The 21,594-nt window shown below is 39.3% G+C and overlaps 1 protein-coding gene across 1 annotated transcript in view; it reads left to right on the top strand.

Moving 5' to 3' along the window:
• The window catches only part of ppp1r13l (protein phosphatase 1, regulatory subunit 13 like), a 36,558-nt gene extending 30,653 nt beyond the window's left edge, over positions 1–5,905 (top strand). The window contains exons 11-13 of the mRNA XM_067419065.1: positions 2,126–2,292; positions 2,652–2,845; positions 4,921–5,905. Coding sequence (XP_067275166.1) covers positions 2,126–2,292; positions 2,652–2,845; positions 4,921–4,956 — 397 coding nt within the window. The 3' untranslated portion in view covers positions 4,957–5,905. The remainder of the gene's footprint in view (positions 1–2,125; positions 2,293–2,651; positions 2,846–4,920) is intronic.
• The last annotated feature ends 15,689 nt before the right edge of the window (positions 5,906–21,594 follow it).

Raw genomic sequence — 21,594 nt, 5'->3', positions numbered from 1 at the left:
TGACTCGCCGACAGGTTTTGCGAAGTTGCAGACAAATGCCCAAAATCATAGGCAAATCGGTGCTCGTGCATGCGATTGACAATCACGCCGTGTGAAGGATCAAATATGCGATCAAAGTGAATCGCAGATGAGTCGCCGCCGATGCCCACATGATATTTGGCATATTAAAAATCTGGACCTGTCGGCGATTCAAACTCCTGCTGTGTGAAATGTGTTCTGACTGAAAATTACATCTGCGATGACCGACAGTCGATGAAAGAGTGAGATACGGGAGGGAGGAGTTATAGACCAGAATATCAGTATTTTAATAGATATATTTACAATTCCATCAAACAGAAACAGTCCAAACATTTGCACGTCAAGTCGCAGCAGCAGCACATTAAACAATTATTTATTTTCCTCAAACTGTCTTTGCAGAACACAATCGTTGCTCCCTCTGTCTCTCCAACAATTTCTTCCACCATAATCTTTTTCTTTTTCTCCACAAATCAGCGCACATACAGTTTTGAGGAAACTTTGTGCAGTTTATAATTTTTAATAAAAATGACAAGTCTGTGATCTCGCGTTGTTTACTTGCCTGATCGCACGTGTGTTTAGTTGGGAAATGTAGTTTGAGCACCGGAGAGAGAGTTCGGCGATTTTTCCTCTTGTACAGTCATGCAGTGTGAACCACTTTGTCGCCTATCCATCGTGCAGTGTGAACACAGCAGTGACTGAATGATACCCTACATAGTCAAGCAGTGTGAAAAGAGCAGTGACCCGACGAGTAGTGCAGAAATCGTGCAGTCTGAACTAGGCTTAACATAAGCCCCTTTCACACTGCACATCAGACCCGCAATATTCCCGAACATTGCCGGGTCGCCTTCTGTGTGAAAGCAACCACGTCCCGGAATTGATTACCGAATTGAACCTGGGTCGGGGACCTAGTAACATTGCGGGGTTCGACCCGGGACGAGCGCTGTGTGAACAAAAGCCAAAACTAATGCCGCAACGTGTACGTAGTTATCGTGCGACTCCTAGAGCTTGTTTTTTCAATAATTCAACCCTGCAGTGCCAGAAGAGCTAGTCGGTGTTTTAAACGCAGAGAGTGTTCGTATACAAAAGAAACTAAAATTAAACAAGCAGAAATGTGCGCAAACTGGACACAAGTCGAGACCACGGAGCTCCTTACTATCCGCGCTGAAGCTGAGATCGCTCGCCGTTATACGTCACATCCGGATGTCACGTGTCAACTCGATCCGGGACCGTTACGGGTTGTGTGTGAAAGCGCACATATTACGGTATTTCGCTGGCAGTGTGACTTGACCAAATTTAGCTACCCGGGAACAAATGCCGGGTCTCATTATCAGTGTATTTGCCAGAATCGCAGTGTGAAAGGGGCTATAGTCACTCCTACCAGCCACTTTGGCAGGTTGGTTTTTATATGTAATACTGTATATACATTTTTCATCTGTAGTTATTTAATAAGGCAAATTAAATAATAAACTAAATGCATTGTAGTGATATCAAAAATATAGATCTTTTTATACATATCGATACTGAATATTTAAAACTCTTCTAATACAAATGTTCTGCAGAATAGACACACGATACCAGTTGCTCTTTCTCTCCCTCTGACAGCGAGTGACACACTACCCGCCTCCCTTCACTCACTCGTTTAATTTTCTACGGATGAATACTGTTCGTGTTACAGGTTTTAAATTTCGGATAATTTAATTGCGCATAATTTTACTCATTTCTGCAGATTTTGTGCTCACAGCCAAAGTGTACGCACATAATGTAAAATACACACAAAATGCCAGTCTTGGTGAGTATTCATGTAAACACAGTCAGTTCTGTTTTAAGTGAACATAAACAGTTGAGAAAGAAAATGCATGTGTAACAGAATAATGGATCTGTGCATCAGCTCTTAAAGTGACCGCAGCCTAATAAATATAATAAACCTGATGCCAAATTATAAGATAATATTAAAAATATCTATATGTTCATTTTTGTCCATGGTATTGATGTCAAACTGTGGCCAGAACTAATAACCATAGTGCCTGGTAAGCAAAAATGTTACTGTGAAGCCCTGTATGTGCCTATGTCTATGCACACTATATATTCACTCTCATCTCAATGGCAGGACGCCTCTGCACTGTGCTGCATCCTGTAATGACCGTAAAATGTGCGAGTTTCTGGTTCGGAACGGAGCAGCGGTGATGGCCGTGACAGACAGCGACGGGGCCACAGCGTCACAGAAGTGTGACCCATACGCCCCGGCCTTCGAGGAGTGTGAGAGCTTCCTGAGAGGTGAGGATAATGTCGTGAGAAAAAAGGAAAACAGACATTACTTGTGTACAGAGGTAAACTTTATGGCGCAACACAAGTTTTTACAGGCGTCACGCCTACATGTGTGTCAACTCCCAGCTTTATATTTAGCATGTCACAATGAGCTGTGCATTCCTGAGTTAATAGTACCATCAGCTCTTATGGGTTGGAAATAACAGTCAGGATAAGTCAGCCAATTTATTAACTGTCGGGTGGAGATGACATGCAATACACCCTTATTAACTCACACTAATTTGAGCACAGTCATGTACAGTATGTAGCAGTTTAATTTGCGGCAGCCACCATTCTTTTCATTCAGTTTAATGTGTGTTTTTGTTTAGGTGTGGAGGAAGCAATGGGCGTAGAGAACAGTGGGGTGGTGTACGCTCTATGGGGATATCCTGCCCAGGCTCCAGACGAACTGAGCTTCAAAGAAGGAGACATGGTGACCATCCTGCATAAGCCTGAGGGGGTGGACTGGTGGTGGGCTTCACTGTGTGGAAGAGAGGGCTTTGTACCAAACAACTACTTTGGGGTAAGAAGGGAATATACAATAATGGTTTAATACAATGGTTCTCAACTAGGGGACTGATGGGGGCCCTGAAGAGGGCCACTTGATGACTGAAATATTATTTAATGATATATAAAAAGTAAAACTTAATTAAAATGCTGAAAACAAAAAACAAGCGAGAGATTTCTTTTCCCCCTTTAATAACTATAGTTTTATTTAAAGAACATAGTGAATCAGAAACTCCTGGAATAAAAAAAATGAATTGTGGTTAATAATTGAATGTAATATATCAACACTCCCAGTTTCTGGTAATTAAAACATATTGTCTAAAAATATTTTAGAGAATATGGGTGGGTCTTTGAATTCTTTTGTTTACACTTTATTTTAAGGTGATGTTGCTAAAGTGTCATTCCGCTGTAGGTGTTGGGTAATATTAATTAACTTACTGTAAAGTTGTGGTTATGGTTTGGTTTTGCAATGTTTGATTTATTTGCATAATTTACTGTTATTACTATAGTAAGTAAATGTACCATATTTTTGTTTGAAAATGGGTGGTCTTTGAGTCGTTTAGGTTCTAAATGTGCAGTCACACTTACTAAAATAAACTTGCTGCAAAATGACTGAAATTTAAATTTTTTCAGCTGTTTAAAGGTGCAGTAAGCAATTTCTGAGAATCGCTGTTGAAAGTTGACCAGAACGAACAGCCCAGCACAATTGTAACCAATCAGCAGTAGGGGGCGTGTCCACTTTTGATGGGGGAGGAGAGAGCGGGAGCAAGATAGAGATTTGTAGGGATGGGAAGTCCGGTTCTTTTCCCCGAAGCGGTTCTTTCGGACGGTTTGTTTCAATGAACCGGTTAAAAAAACTGTTTCACCGGTTCTTTTACGTCAATTCTATCATCCCGGCGGATGAAAACACATTCATATAAAGTAATATGTAATCATAACTTAGAATATTCATCATCATCATCATCATCATCTTGGATAAGTTTCTTACATTTACATTTTGCAAAAGCACTGTCGTGCAAATGCGGATGTTTTACACTGATTAAATAAACTTGCACAACATAGACATACACTTACATAAGTCTTCGGTTCACCCGTGCTCATATTATCAGCACAGCTTCAGCTTAATAACAGGACAGTTTTGAGTCATTGTTTATAGTCACTGGTTAGTACCGTATTTTCCGGACTATAAGTCGCTCCGGACTATAAGTCGCTCCGGAGTATAAGTCGCATCAGTCAAAAAATGCGTCATGACGCGGAAAAAAACATATATAATTCGCACTGGACTATAAGTCGCATTTGGGCAGAGCTGCACTCGCTCGTGTCCGCTTCACTGCATAACCCGAGCAGAAGAAAGAAAGTTTGAAGTAAGTGAGAAACTTGTAAGGGACTGGCGAAAAGCAGAGGTTACTTTAATTGTGATGAAGAAGAAAAAGAAATCTACTTGCGGACTGTAAGCAAGATGGCCAGAGCTGAAGGAACGAGTCCACAAATGCTTAAACTCTCTGCCAGGAGAGGCTCAGCCGCGCGAGATGAACGCTGTGTGAATCGTTCTCCGCTGCATATTTTACTACATGCTGTTTGTATTTTACAGAATAAGATTTTCTTTATGGGGGGATTTTGTTTGTGTTCTAAGTTGTTGTCTATAAGTAAATATTAGGCTACAGGAGCAGCATAGAGCGCATTCTCACGGCTATATGTTTATTCTTGTCAGTCAGTATGAATTAAATTTGATATATAAGTCGCAGGACCAGCCAAACTATGAAAAAAAGTGCGACTTATAGTCCGGAAAATACGGTACTTTTTTTCTTCCTTGTCATTTGTTAACTGTGGTTTATTTTTCACAAAGCATAATTTTGCTTCTCTTCAGCTATAGAGACAGCCTCATCAACAGTGTTTCTCAGAAATCGCTTACTAGAAACAAACCAGATACCATGTTCCAAAAGTCTTTCCACAGTGTTCATAGAAGAAATTAAAACACAAAATATGTGCTGGTGTCTGCAATGTTTAAAATGTTGTTTGTCTGGTCAAGTGTAGCAACCTTTTGTCTTTCATACATTCTCCTAATGTATGCTGTTGTTCTCTCTCATGCAGCTTTTTCCAAAAGTGCGGCCTAAGTCACTCTGCTGAACACATCCACTTACATAAAGACATAAGCAATCAGTGCATCTGTATCATGCCAGCCAAGTCTGAACGCAGGTTTCACGTGTGTGTTTGAATATGTGTATGAGTTTTTATTTTTATTTCTGTTCAGTTTTCAATATAAGAAAACCATGACAAAGTCACTTCACTGGGAATAGTGGATATATAAGTGTAAACACCTTACCAATGGGCAAACTGTTATTAAGAACAAATTAGCATGTAAATAAAAGCATGCTACCGATTTAATTTGAGAACAGGAACTTGGTTTCGTTGTATGAACAAACTGGACTGGATTTGATGGTATGAAGGTCTCATTTGTTTGTTTGGAAAGGCTCATTCTGTCTTGACTCATGTTTTTCAGCACTGAACAGAAAGAAATTCATCAGTCTGTCAGTATTGCTTTTTTATGCATATATTGCATGTTAGTTTTATCAGTTGTTAATCAGTAATGTTACATAAAAATAATAAAAAGGGTTTTTAGAGATGCATTTGAATAACTGGTGTCCTTACTCAGCTTCATTTGATTTTTGTACAGTATTCCACACCAAACCATTATCCTTTTATTTTGTACGTAATGTTTTAACTTGCTATTTCTAGCTCTGTTTTTATTGTAACTTAGTATGAAATATGAGTGAACGTTTTCTTCTATATAACAATATACTCTCCATGTGGGTTGTATGTTAAATATTTGCTTTGATGTAAGGGAAGTTTGCTTTAGAGGTGTGTGTGTGTGTGTGTGTGTGTGTGTGTGTGTGTGTGTGTGTGTGTGTGTGTGTGTGTGTGTGTGTGTGTGTGTGTGTGTGTGCGCGCACGAGTGTTTGTTTGATTGGCCTTGTTGAATCCACTGACTGTGACTGTTAAGAAGACAATGACAAATTGTTACTCTCTGTAATACTCTTGCACAAAAGAAACATAAATAAATACTAATTGTACATTTGTGGTTTGTTTGATTGTTTACAGGACATCCATAATTGCTAATAAAGCTCATTGCACACAATGCATTCAAGCAAGCCAACAGCAGAGGGCAAAGCTCAGTCGGTTTTGATATCACACAGAACACATTTACATTTTGCGCTCATCACCCCTAGAGGTCACTCAAGCAGCATTTTCATTTATTCATGTTTTCAGGTCTGCAAATGATATATGAGCTTAATTTTCTTCAACCTCTTGGTCAGGTATATAAATCCAAAGTATTTTGATTAATGACTTTTAAAGATTCTATAGAGATGGGGAATATATTATTTAATGCATATTTGATTAATCAATTATTTAGCATTATTATGTTTAGTTTAATTAAGGCAAAAAAGGCTAGTAATTAATCTTGTTAATTAAGTTCCAGAGGATTCTTTTGATCTGCTATCAGATAGACTCGTTCATTCCACCACACTCAAAGATGCATGCTGACATTATGCTATGAAAGATATTTATATACTCATATGAAAATATAATTCTGGGCATAGCCTGTTAATAACACAAAGCCACCACCTACACTGGAAGAACTGGAGTGTCATCCAGAGCTTTTATTTTCTATTTGCTTGTAATATCTATATGCTTGTGGTAAGATTGCATAAGCCTCGAGGGGCTTTATTCTCCTGAATACAGTGTTCTGAGAACCATGGGCTAAGTAAACACCTCTGTACACTTTAATAGTCACAGCTGGGTACTCCTGTATGGAGCTGAAGTAGGCTACTTGTATAACAAAGGCATGTCCTCAGCGAATGGTGAGAGTGTTTTATTTTATTTTATTTTATTTTTTATCAAGCGTGTATTAAATATAAATTATTTTTTGTTTAAATATTTTTTTATAATAAATAAATGACCACTCATGATACTTACTGGTACTACTTTCGTATTTGTATCACTCCGCGATCTCGCTCTCGTCATACAAACAAACTGAAGTTTGGCGCCTTTTTGCGTTTGAATTGAAACGATGCTGCTTTAACAGCTTTCAGATTGTTTACAATAGCCTCGGAGGTCTTCAGTATTATTTATATTATTCACTTACATTTATTTTATGGATATAAGCTAAGTTCAGGAGTTTCCTACATTTTGACAAGCAAACGAAAATACGGCTCTGAAAAACACAAAACGGTAAGAGACACAGACACAACTTTAGAGAAAGAGAAGAACGTTGAATTGCAGGTTAATGTGCTAAATGTTGTTACAGTTTTTGTTAAAAGGCTGAACGTTTTCTGTGTCTTAAAGGGATAGTTCCAACCATTTTAATTCTGCCTCAGGTTGTTCCAAACCTGTAAGACTTTCGTTCATATTCAGAACACAAATTGAGATCTTTTTCATGACATCTATCTCCAAAGGCTGCTAACTTACGCAACTACCACATTGATGCTTCAAAAAGTTGATAAACATATTGAAAAAGTAATCAATGTGAATTAAGCGATTTAGTCTAAAATATCTGAAGAGACATTATCACTTTATACAATGAAAAGATTTAATTTAGGCTTTCACATTAACATTCATCAGCTTACAGTTGAGGTAAACGGAAGCTCAAGTACATTACTTGATGACCAATGAGGTTGATTCTTGTGTTACGCAGCATGATTCCTGTGTCATAGGTGCTGAGTGTGAAAAATAAGAATTGAGGGGGAAAAAATATTTCTTTAAAGGTGCACTATGTAGTATTTTTGCAGTAAAATATCCACAAACCACTAGGCCGGTGTTATATATTTTGTTCAGTTGAGTACCTACAATATCCCAGATGTTTCTAACTATTTGTAAATTGTGAGAAAATTGCTATTTTACCTAAGGACCGGGACGTTTCAGCATTGCGTTTGAGGGAGTCGCCTGTCATTTGCGTCATATCTGCGCTACCCTCGGTTTCGGCTCTTATTTGGCAGGAGCGCTTTACTCTTAGCAGTGTGAACAAGTGAACGCACGGAGTAACGTCATAACATCATTTTAAACACACTTAAATGTATCTAATATGATAAACAGAGCTGCATTACCTCAAAATCATAACCGGAAGAGCGGATCAGTGCAGGCGCCCGGCGACTGTGTCCCGTCCCGTCATAATAAAAGTCCCGGTATTCGCGAGGCGGGTATTTGTTTAACAATCGCTCCAGCGGCCGTGCTCAGGTCCATAACACTCGGTTCTGCTCTGCTTTAGACTACAGTAACGTTAATAACCGCATGCATGAACGTGATTTCTGCCCGAGTCCTATTTTCCACCGGCTGTGATGTGAAGACCACATGTCCCAAGATGCTGCGCTCACACTTTGCGTCATCAAACTACGGATTTGTTTTGAATAGGTGCCCTCCAGTGGACGGAAAGTTGCAAAGTGCACCTTTAATTTTCGACTCGAGGTTTGAATCCGCCTTTTGTCAAACTCGCTCTACTCATTTTAACCATCACATATCAGATCGGAAAGGCATTTATTTTCAATAAAAAGGTAGAAAATATTCAAAAAGTAGAAATAAAGCATCTAACGTGTGTTTATAAAGTGTTCATCGGTTAGGGCCGGGGCTGGTGAACAGATATGTGCTGAATTAGAGACGGTAAAATTGACTGGGTCCAATATCGTTGGTTTTAAAAAGTGGTTCCAACACACATGACTTCAACCCACAAGCCCCACCTGAGTATTATAAAAGCCGTGTGTCCTGCTTCATGAATAGAATGTTTGATGTAAAATAGGACCTGAAAAGTGAAGCCAAAATGTTTCAATTGCCCCCAGGTGTCTGGATGCAGTATAAGTCATTGTCACGGTTCATGGATTCCCTGTCTCACTCTTGGGTGCGTGTTGAATGTAGGTGAGGGCGGAGCCTGGGATTGGCTCATCACACACCTGTGGCTGATCACCTGCACCAGCTGCAACTCATCACCTTCACCCTATTTAGTCTCTCTGTTTCTCTCTTGTCTTTGTCAGAGCGTTGTTGGATGTTTCCCCTTGTGTCTCCGTGTTGGTTGTCGTTTCCCCCTTCCGTGAAACGCTGGATCCCTTCCCGGATTACCTGTACCGACCTCCCGAGTCACAGCTGCTCACAGCCTGCCCGTGTCGCCAACAGAGCCTCTCTCACTGCTCTGTCTTATCCGGACTTCTTCAGTGTTCTGAGTTTTGACTTCTGTGACACTATCCGTCAAATAAACTAATTACTTGCTTTTGAATCCTGCCTCTGTGAATCCGTTACAGTCATAAACCCTGCCCTCTCAATCTAATGGGACGTGAGACAAAAAAATAAATTAAAACATTTTTCCCAAAAGATGGTGTCTCTTTTTAGGTGGTTTATACCACGCTGATGTAAGTTCAAGTGTTTGTTTTGAAACAAGTTTGGTTTTAGTTTAGTTATTTGATGCTATAAAAACAGGAGTGTGATGTTATGATTGGGTGAAGTAGTCAGAGCGGCACCAACAGACTTTTATCGGGAGGAGATTGGACCTTCAACTTTTAATTTATACATTTCCATAACTGTTTATTTCATGAATTATTCACTCCATGAACTTCACACTTAATATTGCTCAGACTCGGGCTCATGTTGTCAGAGCTATATTTGGACATTGGCGGCTTCACTTCTCTACAATGGAAGAGAGATAGAGAGTGAAGGTGTGTTGTTGTCCATATTTTTTTATAGTCTACGTAGGACTGGTGCTGTTTTGATGGGGCTTTGTATCGAATGGTGATTGTGTGAAGGTAGAACTCATTTTTTGCCTCATTGGAACCCCATTATGATGGAGGGTAGAGAGAAAGACTGCTTTGAAAACTGGAACGGAGAGAGCGTGCCCCCTTCAGAAACAAACCAAACCTCATATCCACAGGCACACCTGAATGCTTTTCAGCTTTTTTTAGTCTCTCCCACTTTTCTGACCTCATCCCTTTATTTCCCATACCTCGTTTTTTTTTGCCTTGTTGAGTTCCACTCCACTGCCAGTCATCATCTGCTTCATTCTCTCATGATTCTCTCACACTGTTCCCTCTGTGAATTTTTTTTTCTGTCTCTCTCCCCCCATTTTTCCCTTCCCATCTCTCAGACACACACTGTTTGTCTAGAGACGAGTTGGCCATTATTAGAGATGGCATTTTGGCCCATCAGCTCCTGACAGGCCTGCTTGATGTGACAAGACAGTGTACGTGCACCTCAAAACAAATAAATGTGTAATCAGCCTCCAACAGATGGGCTTTTTCTGATGTCTCTAAAGGAAAAAAGAGAAGAAAAAATGAGTGGAAAATGGAAATGAAAGGCTGTTCTGTTCTCTTTCTTTATCTCTTCCTCCCTCTTCATGTGTAAATGGAGAAAGGGAGACCTGTCAGCTGGATATGAATGTAATCCATATTTTAGTGTTTAAGATTAATAGCAGAAGGATAAATTGGTGTGCATGACAAAATGCATCATAAAGTCTAATTATCTGACATGTGCATGACATGACCTCAGATGAAACACTATATCGACAGCGTAGGGCCACAAGGAATCGAGTTTTTTTGTGATTTCTGCGCTGATTTTTATTGTGTGCAAATTATGCAGAATGGATTTAAATGTGTTAAAAAGATTTAAGAATATTGGAACTGAAAGCATTACAAATAAAATATAAAATATCCACTTCTTAACTTTTATTTAAGGTTTACAATACAAATCTGTTTCATATTAAAAGTAACCTGCTCTGTCCTGTCTGTCAGTCAGTGTGTTGTCAGTGTCCTCTTTGCTCCACAATGTGTTTTTCACTGCGTGAGAGTGTGTGTGTATGGTGTGAGAGCGCAGCTTGTTGGCCATAGCAATAGTAATTAAAGGGGGCGGGTCTTTGTGAACGGACAATTACTGCCTCAAGTCTTCTTGAGTATGATGCTACAAGCTTAGCACACCTATTTTTGGGCAGTTTCTTCCGTTTTTCTTTGCAGGACCTCTCAAGCTCCATCAGGTTGGATGGAGAGAGTCGGTGCACAACAATTTTCAGATCTCTGCCTCCAGAGATGTTCAATCGGGTTCAAGTCTGGGCTCTGGCTGGACCACTCATGGACACGACGACACACACAGAGTTGTCCCGTAGCCACTCCATTGTTATCTTGGATGTGTGCTTAAGGTCGTTGTCCTGTTGGAAGATAAACCTTTGCCCCAGTCTTAGGGGCCCTCACACAAGCTATCACACACACATCATCACACAGACGGCCCCTCCTTGCACCAGATCTCTGTCCCTGAAGTCATAAATGTTGAATGTTCATCTTTAAAGCATTAAAAGCCATGTGCCGAGTAATTACCGCAGAAGATATTAGCTTTATAAGATGGACACTTGGGAGATCTTTCTGTAAACAAGCACATTTCTTAATGCATTATGTACGGGACAGACAATGCAGCAAGTGGCACACATATGGCTGGCATGAGTAATAAAAACACTGAACGATTGCAAATTATCCCATTACTAACGCTTTGCGTTTTTCTTTTAACAGTGTTTAATCAGTGCGTGTGCCTCAGTGAACAAATTCAGTGATCCTAATTAAAAAATTAAAACAAATCTTGTTTGTTTAACATGATGAACATGAACTGATTGCAGTCAGTAATTGTGGCAACAAAACCCTGCGATGAAACTATGATAATCCAAAATACACTGCACAGTAACATATCAGTTGAGTAAATCGAGTAAAGTACATTTATATTAGAAGGAAAGACTAGGTAATTATCACATTTTGTTGACATTTGCCTTTTAACTAGTTAGCAAAATGTATAAAAATTACAATGAAATATTTTGAAACAAAGTGTACTTGTAATTAAAAAATATAATGACTATTTTTATTTTTACTTAATCCCATTTGATAATTTGAAATGCATATATGTATTCCTCTTGACTGACTTGCAGTCTAATAGCGAGATGCTAATTGTAGTATTATATATTTTCTGTGTTATTAATATCAAGAAAAATATAATTCTTCTAGAAGAATTATGAACAGATATTTTCATATATTCAATTCAACACTTCATTAGTCTGTTGTTTGGAAGGATGCAATTACATTTATATTATGAGATTCAAATTTGAACAAAATATTGCCTCGCTATGTTCTCTCAGTGTACCTTATGAATCATGAATACATAATTATTCTTACTTCCTTTTTTTTACTTCTCATTTGCAGCTACTAAGTAAATAACTAAAAACACACCACCGTTGGCAATACTGTAGACAAATGAAGCCAGCCACATGTTTTTAATGGTTGACTCAGGTTATTACATTTGGTTCACTCAATCCTTGATATGTGTTTACGGTTTTGGTTCAAGCCGCTGTATAATTTGCACAGCATACAGATATTAAACATCCCGTCGGTATGACACACATACACTCTCAGCATGCATGAGTCCGTGAGGCTCTCAAAATAGGGCAAAAGAGAGTGCCATATAAAAATATCTCCCCATCTTTTTCCAACTTCTTCTTCTCTCCACTCCCCCTGTTTTTCTCTTTATCTCCAGCTCTGCTCTTCATATCCTCCTGTCCCTCTCTCTGTTCCTCTGGAGTAATGAATAATAGAGGGATGCTTGTCTTCTCTCCCTCCTCCGGTTAATCAGGCCTCGCCTGGCTGCCCTCTCTGTCCCCTCCTTTCCTCTCGTTCTTTAATAAATCATTCAGTTTCAGGACGACAGCAGCCGCAAGTGGAGGAGAACACCACTAAAGACCATCCACAAATATCCTCTTCCTGTGTCTCCATTTTCTTCTATGTTTCTCATGAGACACATTTTCATCTATTACTCTCACTCACCTGCTCCTACGCCAACCACGCTTCCTTTTTTATATCAGTCCCTCTCTTTCTAGTCCATTCTGTTGTGCTCTCATGTAGCATTGCAGTGATAGCGTCAGCTAACACTCATTCCCAGGTGCATTTACAGGAAATTAGATTGCACTGGGATGATACGCTTTGACACGGAAACTGGTTGTTTCCAAGAGCGCTGATATACAGTGCAACAGTGTTTGAGGATGTCTACATTGGACACAACAACAAAAAAACGTAGCAAATCTATGGCCACTTTTACACAGCAGCAGAACACGGTTGTCGCTCCTGTATTTGAATCCTTAATGCGGTTACTTATGGGAGTGACAACCGCACTTCTATAACCCGAACTCAAGCCCAAAACATTTTCAGGACTCACGAATGGAATTGGACAGGACAACTAGTTTTCCGTCACGTCATACAGTGTAAGAGAGCCACGTTTTTTACTGCACAAACATCTACCGTGTGTTACAGGTTTTCATGTGTGGTTTCGACAACTTGCAGCGACGGAGATAATAGCTGTGTGTCATCTAAAGGTTTTATGTAACCCTTCAAATGCTCCTCAAATGCTGCTGTCGTTTAATGAAGATTTGTCGGGTGAACTTGCGGCTCAAATGGACTGTTGTCTTGTCAAAAGTGATAGACTTTTCAGTTTCATGACTTTATTGACATTCGTGATGGTGACTGGTAAGAGAATACTGGCTTGAGTCCCATTGCACGTTCATTCAGACAGATATTCGAGGTGCTACTGTAAGTTGCTGTTTGAATGCATATTTCAAGACTTTCACCTGTAAGTATATGGTTGTCAATCCCCAAAAAATGACTGTAAACTTAGCCTATTTGTTCTTTGTGTCATAAAAGTGTGAGTGTGTCAGAAAATGATAATGAGGCGTCATTCATTCTGTCAGGAATTTATTGTGTTGTGTCGCTACATGCAGTGTAGTCTCGCATAGACAGACCTTCAGACTGACTTTTTTTGAAGCTTTCATTGGTCAAGGACTGCCCAAGACGTTTGACTGACATTTACCGAATCAATCACAGTTTGTTTTGTTCTGCGTCATGCTTAGGGGGCGTAAAAATGTAAATTCGATGTCCCTGTAATAACCGGCATGCATCTATAAATTATTCATTCAAGAACGTTGTGTAATTCATTTGCAACAATGCAGCCGCAAACTTCACATACTTTTGATAATCCAGCGTTTAATCGATCCCAGTAAGCATTCGTTGTCACAGTTGTAAACACGACGGCCTTCTTCCCTCTTCGAGGGAGTTTGGCGTCACAACATTTGTTTGAACGCAACACACGTCTCATGTAGTACATCCTGTAGAATTTAACCAATCAGATGACGACTTCGTAACTCCTGAAGTGTTTCCAGAAAAATGTGCCATATGCCTCAGACATTCAGTCAATTATCTGTGGTTGTGAACGTGAGGCTGATACTACATCCAGTGTAGACTGCATCTCTGATTAGAATACGTTATTTGCTTTCACAGGCTGCGTGAGAAATAGTATACTTCCATATGTTACGTTCCCCTCTCCGTCTAGGGGTCGAGAGAGGAGGTAACAAATGAAAAAGTATAAAAAGGAATACAAAACAAAAGGTGAAGGTGAGAACACACTTCAATCCTCTGTCCCAGAGTGAAGATGGGATGACACCGGATGGAAGGTCAAAGCAAGGATTTTATTTACAATAAAATAAAAAGAGAAGGCATAACAAAGATTAATGGGGGAGCAATGGCTCAGGGGAGAGTAAGGCCTAAAATAACAAACAAAACAGTTCTCTGACTAATTTAGGGAGGGATTCTAACTAACCTAAGACAAAATAAACAAATAAACAACATAAACTTCCCTTACCTCCCTGGCTGGAGAAAAACAGGGACAAAAGCCGTATTAAAAGAAAAAGGCACCCTCCCCCTACAGCTTCCCTTACAATAGTAATAATAAAATAAAATAGCGAGCACACTACTTCTCACTTCAGCTAAAGGTAAGACTAGATCACTTGTCAACTGCTACATTCAGTTAGCCACTGCTAACACACACAACTATTTTGATGGCAATTCAACATCAAAACACACGTTCAGTCTGGAGCAGGGGAAAGTGTGTCTCATCTCCCTGCAACCAACACCGAATTGCCCCAATATACTCTTCCTCCTCAGGCACACGCGCTCACAAACGAGCTACAGGTGGTGATGATTTGGCCTGTGAGAGAGTAGAGAGAGAGGGAGAGGGAGAGAGAGACAGCAGGGAACAACCACGCCCACACCCTCAGGGGTTATGAAAGTTTAAAAAAAACATCAACAAAATAATAAATAAATACGTCCTTGGACGTAACACCATACTATTCAAAATAAGTGCCTACTCGAGAGAATGCGATTTTGGACAAAGCCACCGTGTCGTGGGGTCTTTATGAGCAAGTCATTAAATTATTAATGAAATTATGTTTATATTATATGCAAGAAAGTGTTATTCTTGTCCAGTGTCTACGCTACTTCTCTCCAGAAGTTATGACTGATTAAAAATGTACTAGTGTAAATTAGAGTTGCATTAATCCCCTCACACTGTCATTTTGGACATACATAGTTGTTGCTCTAGTAGTTAGTTGTCATTCTGTCTCATCGTTTCTTTTTTAACTGTGAAACATTGTGAAACATTGGGTTGGCAATTTGTGGAGAAACAAATTAGTGCAATGTAAAGCCCTGTTCACACCGCCAGAGACGTGCAGCAACATTATCCCATTCATTTTCAGTGGAGGGCTCGCGACTTCCGACGTCAAGCGTGACTCATCGCCGGCAAGATAATCAAGCAACAGGAGTCACTCGACAAAAGACATTTCAGTTCAGAGTGAAGACTGTGGAGCTCACATCTTCTTGAGTGCAGACAAGACAGGACAGGGTGATTTAACTGTTTTATGTTATTTGACTGTAACCACATACTTGGATATAATAAAATGGCTTAGTGAGTTTGATTACATTGATAATTTGTGTTGTTAATTGATGCAGTGACCAGTTTAGCATTGCTGCAGTTCATTTTACAGTTTCTCCTGCATTATGTTGATTATTCAGGACAAGAAGATTGATTATTTGTCAAATTCGAATGACGTCATTTTGGACAGTATGAGTGAGATTAATTTGTTGATTGATTGATTGTTAATCTGTTTATTGAGTAAATGCGCTGAGCACTGCGGTAGTTTATATCACAACACTCTCCAACAGCAGAATGCTACTTTTAATTATTTTAAGTCTAATTCCTAGTTAAATTAAAATGATTTTATATTTAATTTGTGATTGCATTTTCTTAAGATGTGGCTAGACATGCAGTCTACCAATAACATTAGAGCGACAGCACAGGGAACACCCACAAGCTTCCTCACAGTACAGAGACTAGCGGCACACTGGCTGTGTGAAATCACTGGCTGTGTGAAAGGGGCTTAAGGCACACACATGAGCTGTAAAAGTACAGTATGCAGTACATTATTATGCTGATTATGAAATTTATGTCATGCACATTATGAATAACCTAGCATACACGTGAAAGCAAAGTATACTTTGGACTAGTGAGTACTTTAGTCAATTGATTAGTCGAATTAATTCCTGTGACTGGTTGAATTAAAAATAGCATACTACCCATACTGTTTCTGCAATATAAAAATGTCAAAAATAGACAAATTAACTGGAAATATTGTCTCTAAAATGTAAGTCAACTCAACTCTGAAGTGTTGTAGTAAAGTAAAATCACACTTGTTCTAGTGACTCCATAAAAAATATGAAAATATTTGATAAAGGAATCGAAAGTTAATTTATAAATATTGTATTTTTAAACTGTTAAGATTTTGTAATTATAATTAATTAGTAATTATACATGTTATTTATCATGTTAAGAGCTTGCCTTCTTCCACAGATTTTGGAGCAGACACAGAGCCTCCTCATGATGAGTAGCCTTAACACAGCAGTGTAAAGACGCCTTAGGAGAAGATATGTAGTGGTAAGAAAACAGACATATTCTCTCTGATCTAACATGAAGGGCAAAAATCATACTCCACCTCGGGCAGAGTGCAAGTCAGGAAAGAGATTCTTCTGAAGGAGAGACATCGTTCTGTTCTCATTCAGTCTTTAATCACTCTGCTGGTCATTAAGTCCCTCTATCTATATAGTGCCTTGATTTATGCCATCATTCTGTCTTTTCCTGCCTTTCTGTACGTCTCTTTTTCTTTATTATCTCAATCTGTCTGCCTTTCTCTCTTCTCCTCTCCAGGGTCAGGTTCTGTGACAATTACTTTTAATCTGCCTCCATTACCAAATCTCCCTTCCATTCCTTGGTTCACAGTATTAATCACTTTAATTGCCACAGAGTCTGAGACACACACCGCTTTCACCCTCTTCTGAAAGGTGTTCCCATTGTGAGACTAATCCCCTTAAATGGCCACTTCGGCATTTATTTCATTATTTCTCTGCTTCCTCACAGTCATCAGAATCCCACTAAACCTCACAAAATCCCTTGAATGTGTGAATTTGGAAAGGATGGATAATAGCATACACTGAGAACCCCATTTGCATGTGTTTGTGAGGTAGACCATAATAAAGACACACATTGTACTCTGTGTGGGTGGGTGTTTGGGAGGGCAGGATAAGAAGGCCTCATGAGTGAAATGCATATTGTGTGATAGAGTAGGTTTAAAGGGAACTATGGTTTCACCTTATGTCGTTATGTTCGTATCTGATTTGATGAGGCTTGATTGTTAAAAGGCTAGCTGACCCAAAAATTTAAATGATTTTACTCACACTTGTAAAAAAAAAAGTCCTTAATTGTAGTTAATGTGGACGAATGAAACAAAAAACAACTTAAGTATAGTTAATGAGTACACTTTCATGATAGTTTCTTTATGGCAACCTTAAAGTTTAACTTTAAAGTACATTTATATTTTGTTATGACCCGTTATTTGAAAACGGGGTAAAACAGGAACACCCACCCCAGCCGACAGATCACCAAAGACACAAATCTAAATTCTACAAAAAATATACATTTATTTAAGTAATTAAATAAAGGAGCAATGGCTTCAGGGTGCCCCAAGGCCAACATAACAAACAAAAGACTCTTATAAATAAAACATGTATAAATTACCTAATGGACAAAACAAAATTACAAAGAAACTTCCCTATCTCCCTAATGAACAAATCCAAAACAAAGTCAAAATAAGTGGCAGGACACCTACACTCCTAAAACATGAAATGAACCCAATTAAATCATCATAATCTAACGAGCATGGTCAACTGAAGGTTTTAGGATCCGTCAATGATAGAAGGCGTCCGGAGCTCTATACGCCACAAGGCCAATGCCAGAATGAGCTCCCCATCTTCGATAAGTGCCGCCCTTTTAAAGAGCCTCCAATAACAGCCAATCCCTGCACTCGTAGACAACCCACCATCATGGCATTAAAGTGTAATAGTAACAGTAGCATTAAAGTGTAATAATCATCTCAGAAAAAATGTATTCTTCTGTCAGGCGCAGTTGAAGTAAAAAGTGCCTTGGAAAAACGCTGTTAAGATGAGAGGGCTCTGCTCTTCAGTGGTGAAGGTGCGCGCTGTGTATCACGTCATATAAGGACAGTAGCCTACTCTGAAAAGTAATCAGGGCAGGTCATTCACATGGTGAATTTTTCGTTTGATCGGTTCATGAAAAGTTTTAACCCACCCCTCTCAAACCCATTACAATTTCATTCAGTTTGGGCATTTTTATTCCGATTAAGGTGTTCAGATTGGACTTTTAAACCGATTAAACGCTCCCATAGACTATAAAAAAATGCGCTACATGGCACTTTAAAAACCAGATTGTTTATTTATAGTTCGATTACGTCATGTTCGAATGCATGTTCAAATAAAAAGTGGCAGCCCTACCGCTGGATGGTACGATTGACCAGTCAGAATCTAGTATTCCTTAGCTGTGTAAAATATATATAATTACATATAAAGACCAAGACACTTGAGTCATATTTAAGTTGGTCAAAAAAGCACTCTAAAGTTCAGCTAATTGCATGTATTATAAATTATAAATCATTTTTATATGCAATTAACATTAAAGGGGGGGTGAAACACTCACGTTTCAGTGAATCTCATGTCAATCTTGAGTACCTATAGAGTAGTATTGCATCCTTCATATCTCCGAAAAGTCTTTAGTTTTATTATATTTATAAAAGAAATATGGGCTGTACCGAGTCTTTCCGGAAAAAACCGAGCGCCTGGAGGCGTATCGTGTGGGCGGAGCTAAAGAATGACGAATGCGCAAAGCGGTGACGTCCTCAAGCGTGGAGAAACCCTTGCTATCGATCTCAGCTAATAGATATATGATCCAGAATCATTCGGAGGCTGAAATAGAAACAGCAATAGCAGGATGTCCGTCTCTGTGGTATGGACTGTATTTAGTGGCCTGTCAACATTTGTGTGTGTTTACTCGCAGTTTATGAGGACATGATTCGGTTTATGGACTATTGAATGCGACCAAACCTTAGTAGCAAGCAAAACGATTTTGCACGTCAGACTAGTGTAACGTTATAACGTTACATAGAACAGCAATGAAGTCCGTTAGCGCATTTGAATGACGAAGCACGCGATCGTGTCGTTTACTGATGTTTACTCACGCGATGATAAGCACAGACATTTGAAGCAGTTTTACTCACCGGCTGCTTCCAAAGCAGGACCGAACCTTTATCGCTGGGACGGCTCCGTCAAAAACACACTTCTTGGAGTGTGGAGATCCACTTTGCGATGCGACTGAAGCATTTCTGCGTTCAAATCGGTTCAAATTCAGCGCTGCCTTCCCGGAATGCTGTGCTGAAGTGTTGAAGTCGCTTGATGTCAAAGTGGAGGAATGAAGTGGAGCGCGGCGCGGACTATAACCGACATTAGTGTTCATGGACGACTGGATCTGCACCTGAGAGAGTGTTTACGGCCGTGCATTTCCTCTCTCGCTCTAGTCACGTGCGCACGCACCCTACCGGGAGAAGAGCCCGTACGGCCCATACAAGGACCTTCCGCTCTGTTCACGTCAAGTCGACCCATACTCGAAAAAAACTCTCCGAAACTTGTGAGAAACCGGAAGGAGTATTTTTGACACAGAAATACTCCATCAAACCAACATTAGTTTTTGAAACTTTGTCTATGTTTAGGATCCAAGTCTTTAACAGTGTAAAAAGCTCAGTATGCATGAAACAGCATTTCCCCCCACCTTTAATTTTGCACTTAAATATGTGTTGTTAGGTGACATAATTACATGTTACTATATTAACTTACTATAATAATAAGTAAATTATACATAAATTATACATAATTACAAGCAACTAACCCTAAACCAAACCCTAACCATAACTCTATAGTAAGTATACAGTAAATATGCTATTTTTTCACAAGCACCTTCATGCTGTTTCAAATGTATATGACATTGTTTACAGTGTTTTGACTGCTCTGTATGAAAGCAAATGAGAGCCAAAATCTCAAGTTTAATTAAAAGAACAAATCATTTGTTTGATTCAGATCTTTTCAACGAGTCAGTTGATCCACAGTAGTTCACAAAATTTGTCTAAAGGATTGATTCATTAATGCGACTAATGTGCTTCTCAAAGTCACTGACACGCAGTCAAATGAATCATATTTATGTTATTTTTATGGTGATTTGTGTTCTTGTTGAAGCTTTAAAGCTCTAGTTCCTCCCTATTTACACACAAAAGACTGACCAGTCTCATTTTCAAAATGTGTTTTTTTGTGTTCCACTGAAGAACAAAAGTCATAATTTGGGTTTTGTAACATGTTTGTAACAACATGATTATTATTATTATTTTTGGCTGAACTGATCCATTAAGCTCTCGCTCTCCCCCTGTTCTTAATGAGGTGGCTCGCCAAGGGTAATACAAAAATGAAATGAAGAAAAACTGCTGTGCTAAGTAAAAATCGTCGGTTTTTGAGAGAGCCGAGGAGGAGAGCGCTGTAGAGAGTTGTCTTTATTGGCAGTGCTGACCCACTCTAATATCAGTATTGTCTCCTAAAGCATGTTACCTCGCCAGCATTTCTCAGCAATGTTTCATTCGCTCTCATCTGTTGTAATGCAATTATGTCGGCGTGAGAAACTCGCTGTGTGTCTGACTCACGGCCAAATATGTGTTTGTGTTTGTGCGAGAGACACTCATTGAATTCTCCGAACAAAACGAAGTTACTGAACATCCGAGAATGTCTATAAATGCTCAAATAAATCATTTTGATCTAGCATGTTCGCTTGCTACAAAAATTCCCATGCTTCTCATATCTTACTATGAAATAGAAAACAGCATTTTATGAGAATGAGGAGGTGTTTCTAATCCAAACCTTTGCCTGTATGTGTTTGTGTGGGAAGAGCTGCAGACCAAGAGCAGCTAAATAAATAATCATTAGCAGCCTCACTTTAATTTAGGTTACAGCTCTTGAGATGGCTAAAAGCACTCATGACTCAGTCCCCACAGGCTGCTCTCTTTGTTTCACTGAAACCTTTTCTCTTTTCACTGTTCCTCCTGACTACGTTGTCTTTTCCTGCCAACATTTGAACCTTTATTTATAAGTGTCATTCATTCTCATCAGCCTTTTTTTCCTCATTTGGGTTCAAAGTAAACACATTGATAAAGGTTTTATCACTCTAATGCTTCGACCCCTTCAGTTTTAAAGAGGAAGTTCACCCAAAAATCATTTTCTCACCCTCAATTTGTTCCTCTGACATTTTCCTGGGCCGTTCCCATCTGGTGGAATGACCTGCCGATCTCAATTTGTCCTGCCGAGTCTTTAGCCATTTTTAAAAAACATCTTAAGATACATCTTTTCCAATGACCAATACAGAATAGCACTTACTGATCACCACAGCAACGACCAAAAAGCGCACACTCCTGGATCATATCTACGTCTCTCATCCGGATTTGTG

This window comes from Pseudorasbora parva, chromosome 16 (assembly GCF_024679245.1).
Source record: "Pseudorasbora parva isolate DD20220531a chromosome 16, ASM2467924v1, whole genome shotgun sequence".
In the NCBI taxonomy this organism is placed as follows: Eukaryota; Metazoa; Chordata; class Actinopteri; order Cypriniformes; family Gobionidae; genus Pseudorasbora; species Pseudorasbora parva.
The sequence above is the reverse complement of the archived record's forward strand: the minus strand, read 5'-3'. Positions and strand labels throughout refer to the sequence as shown.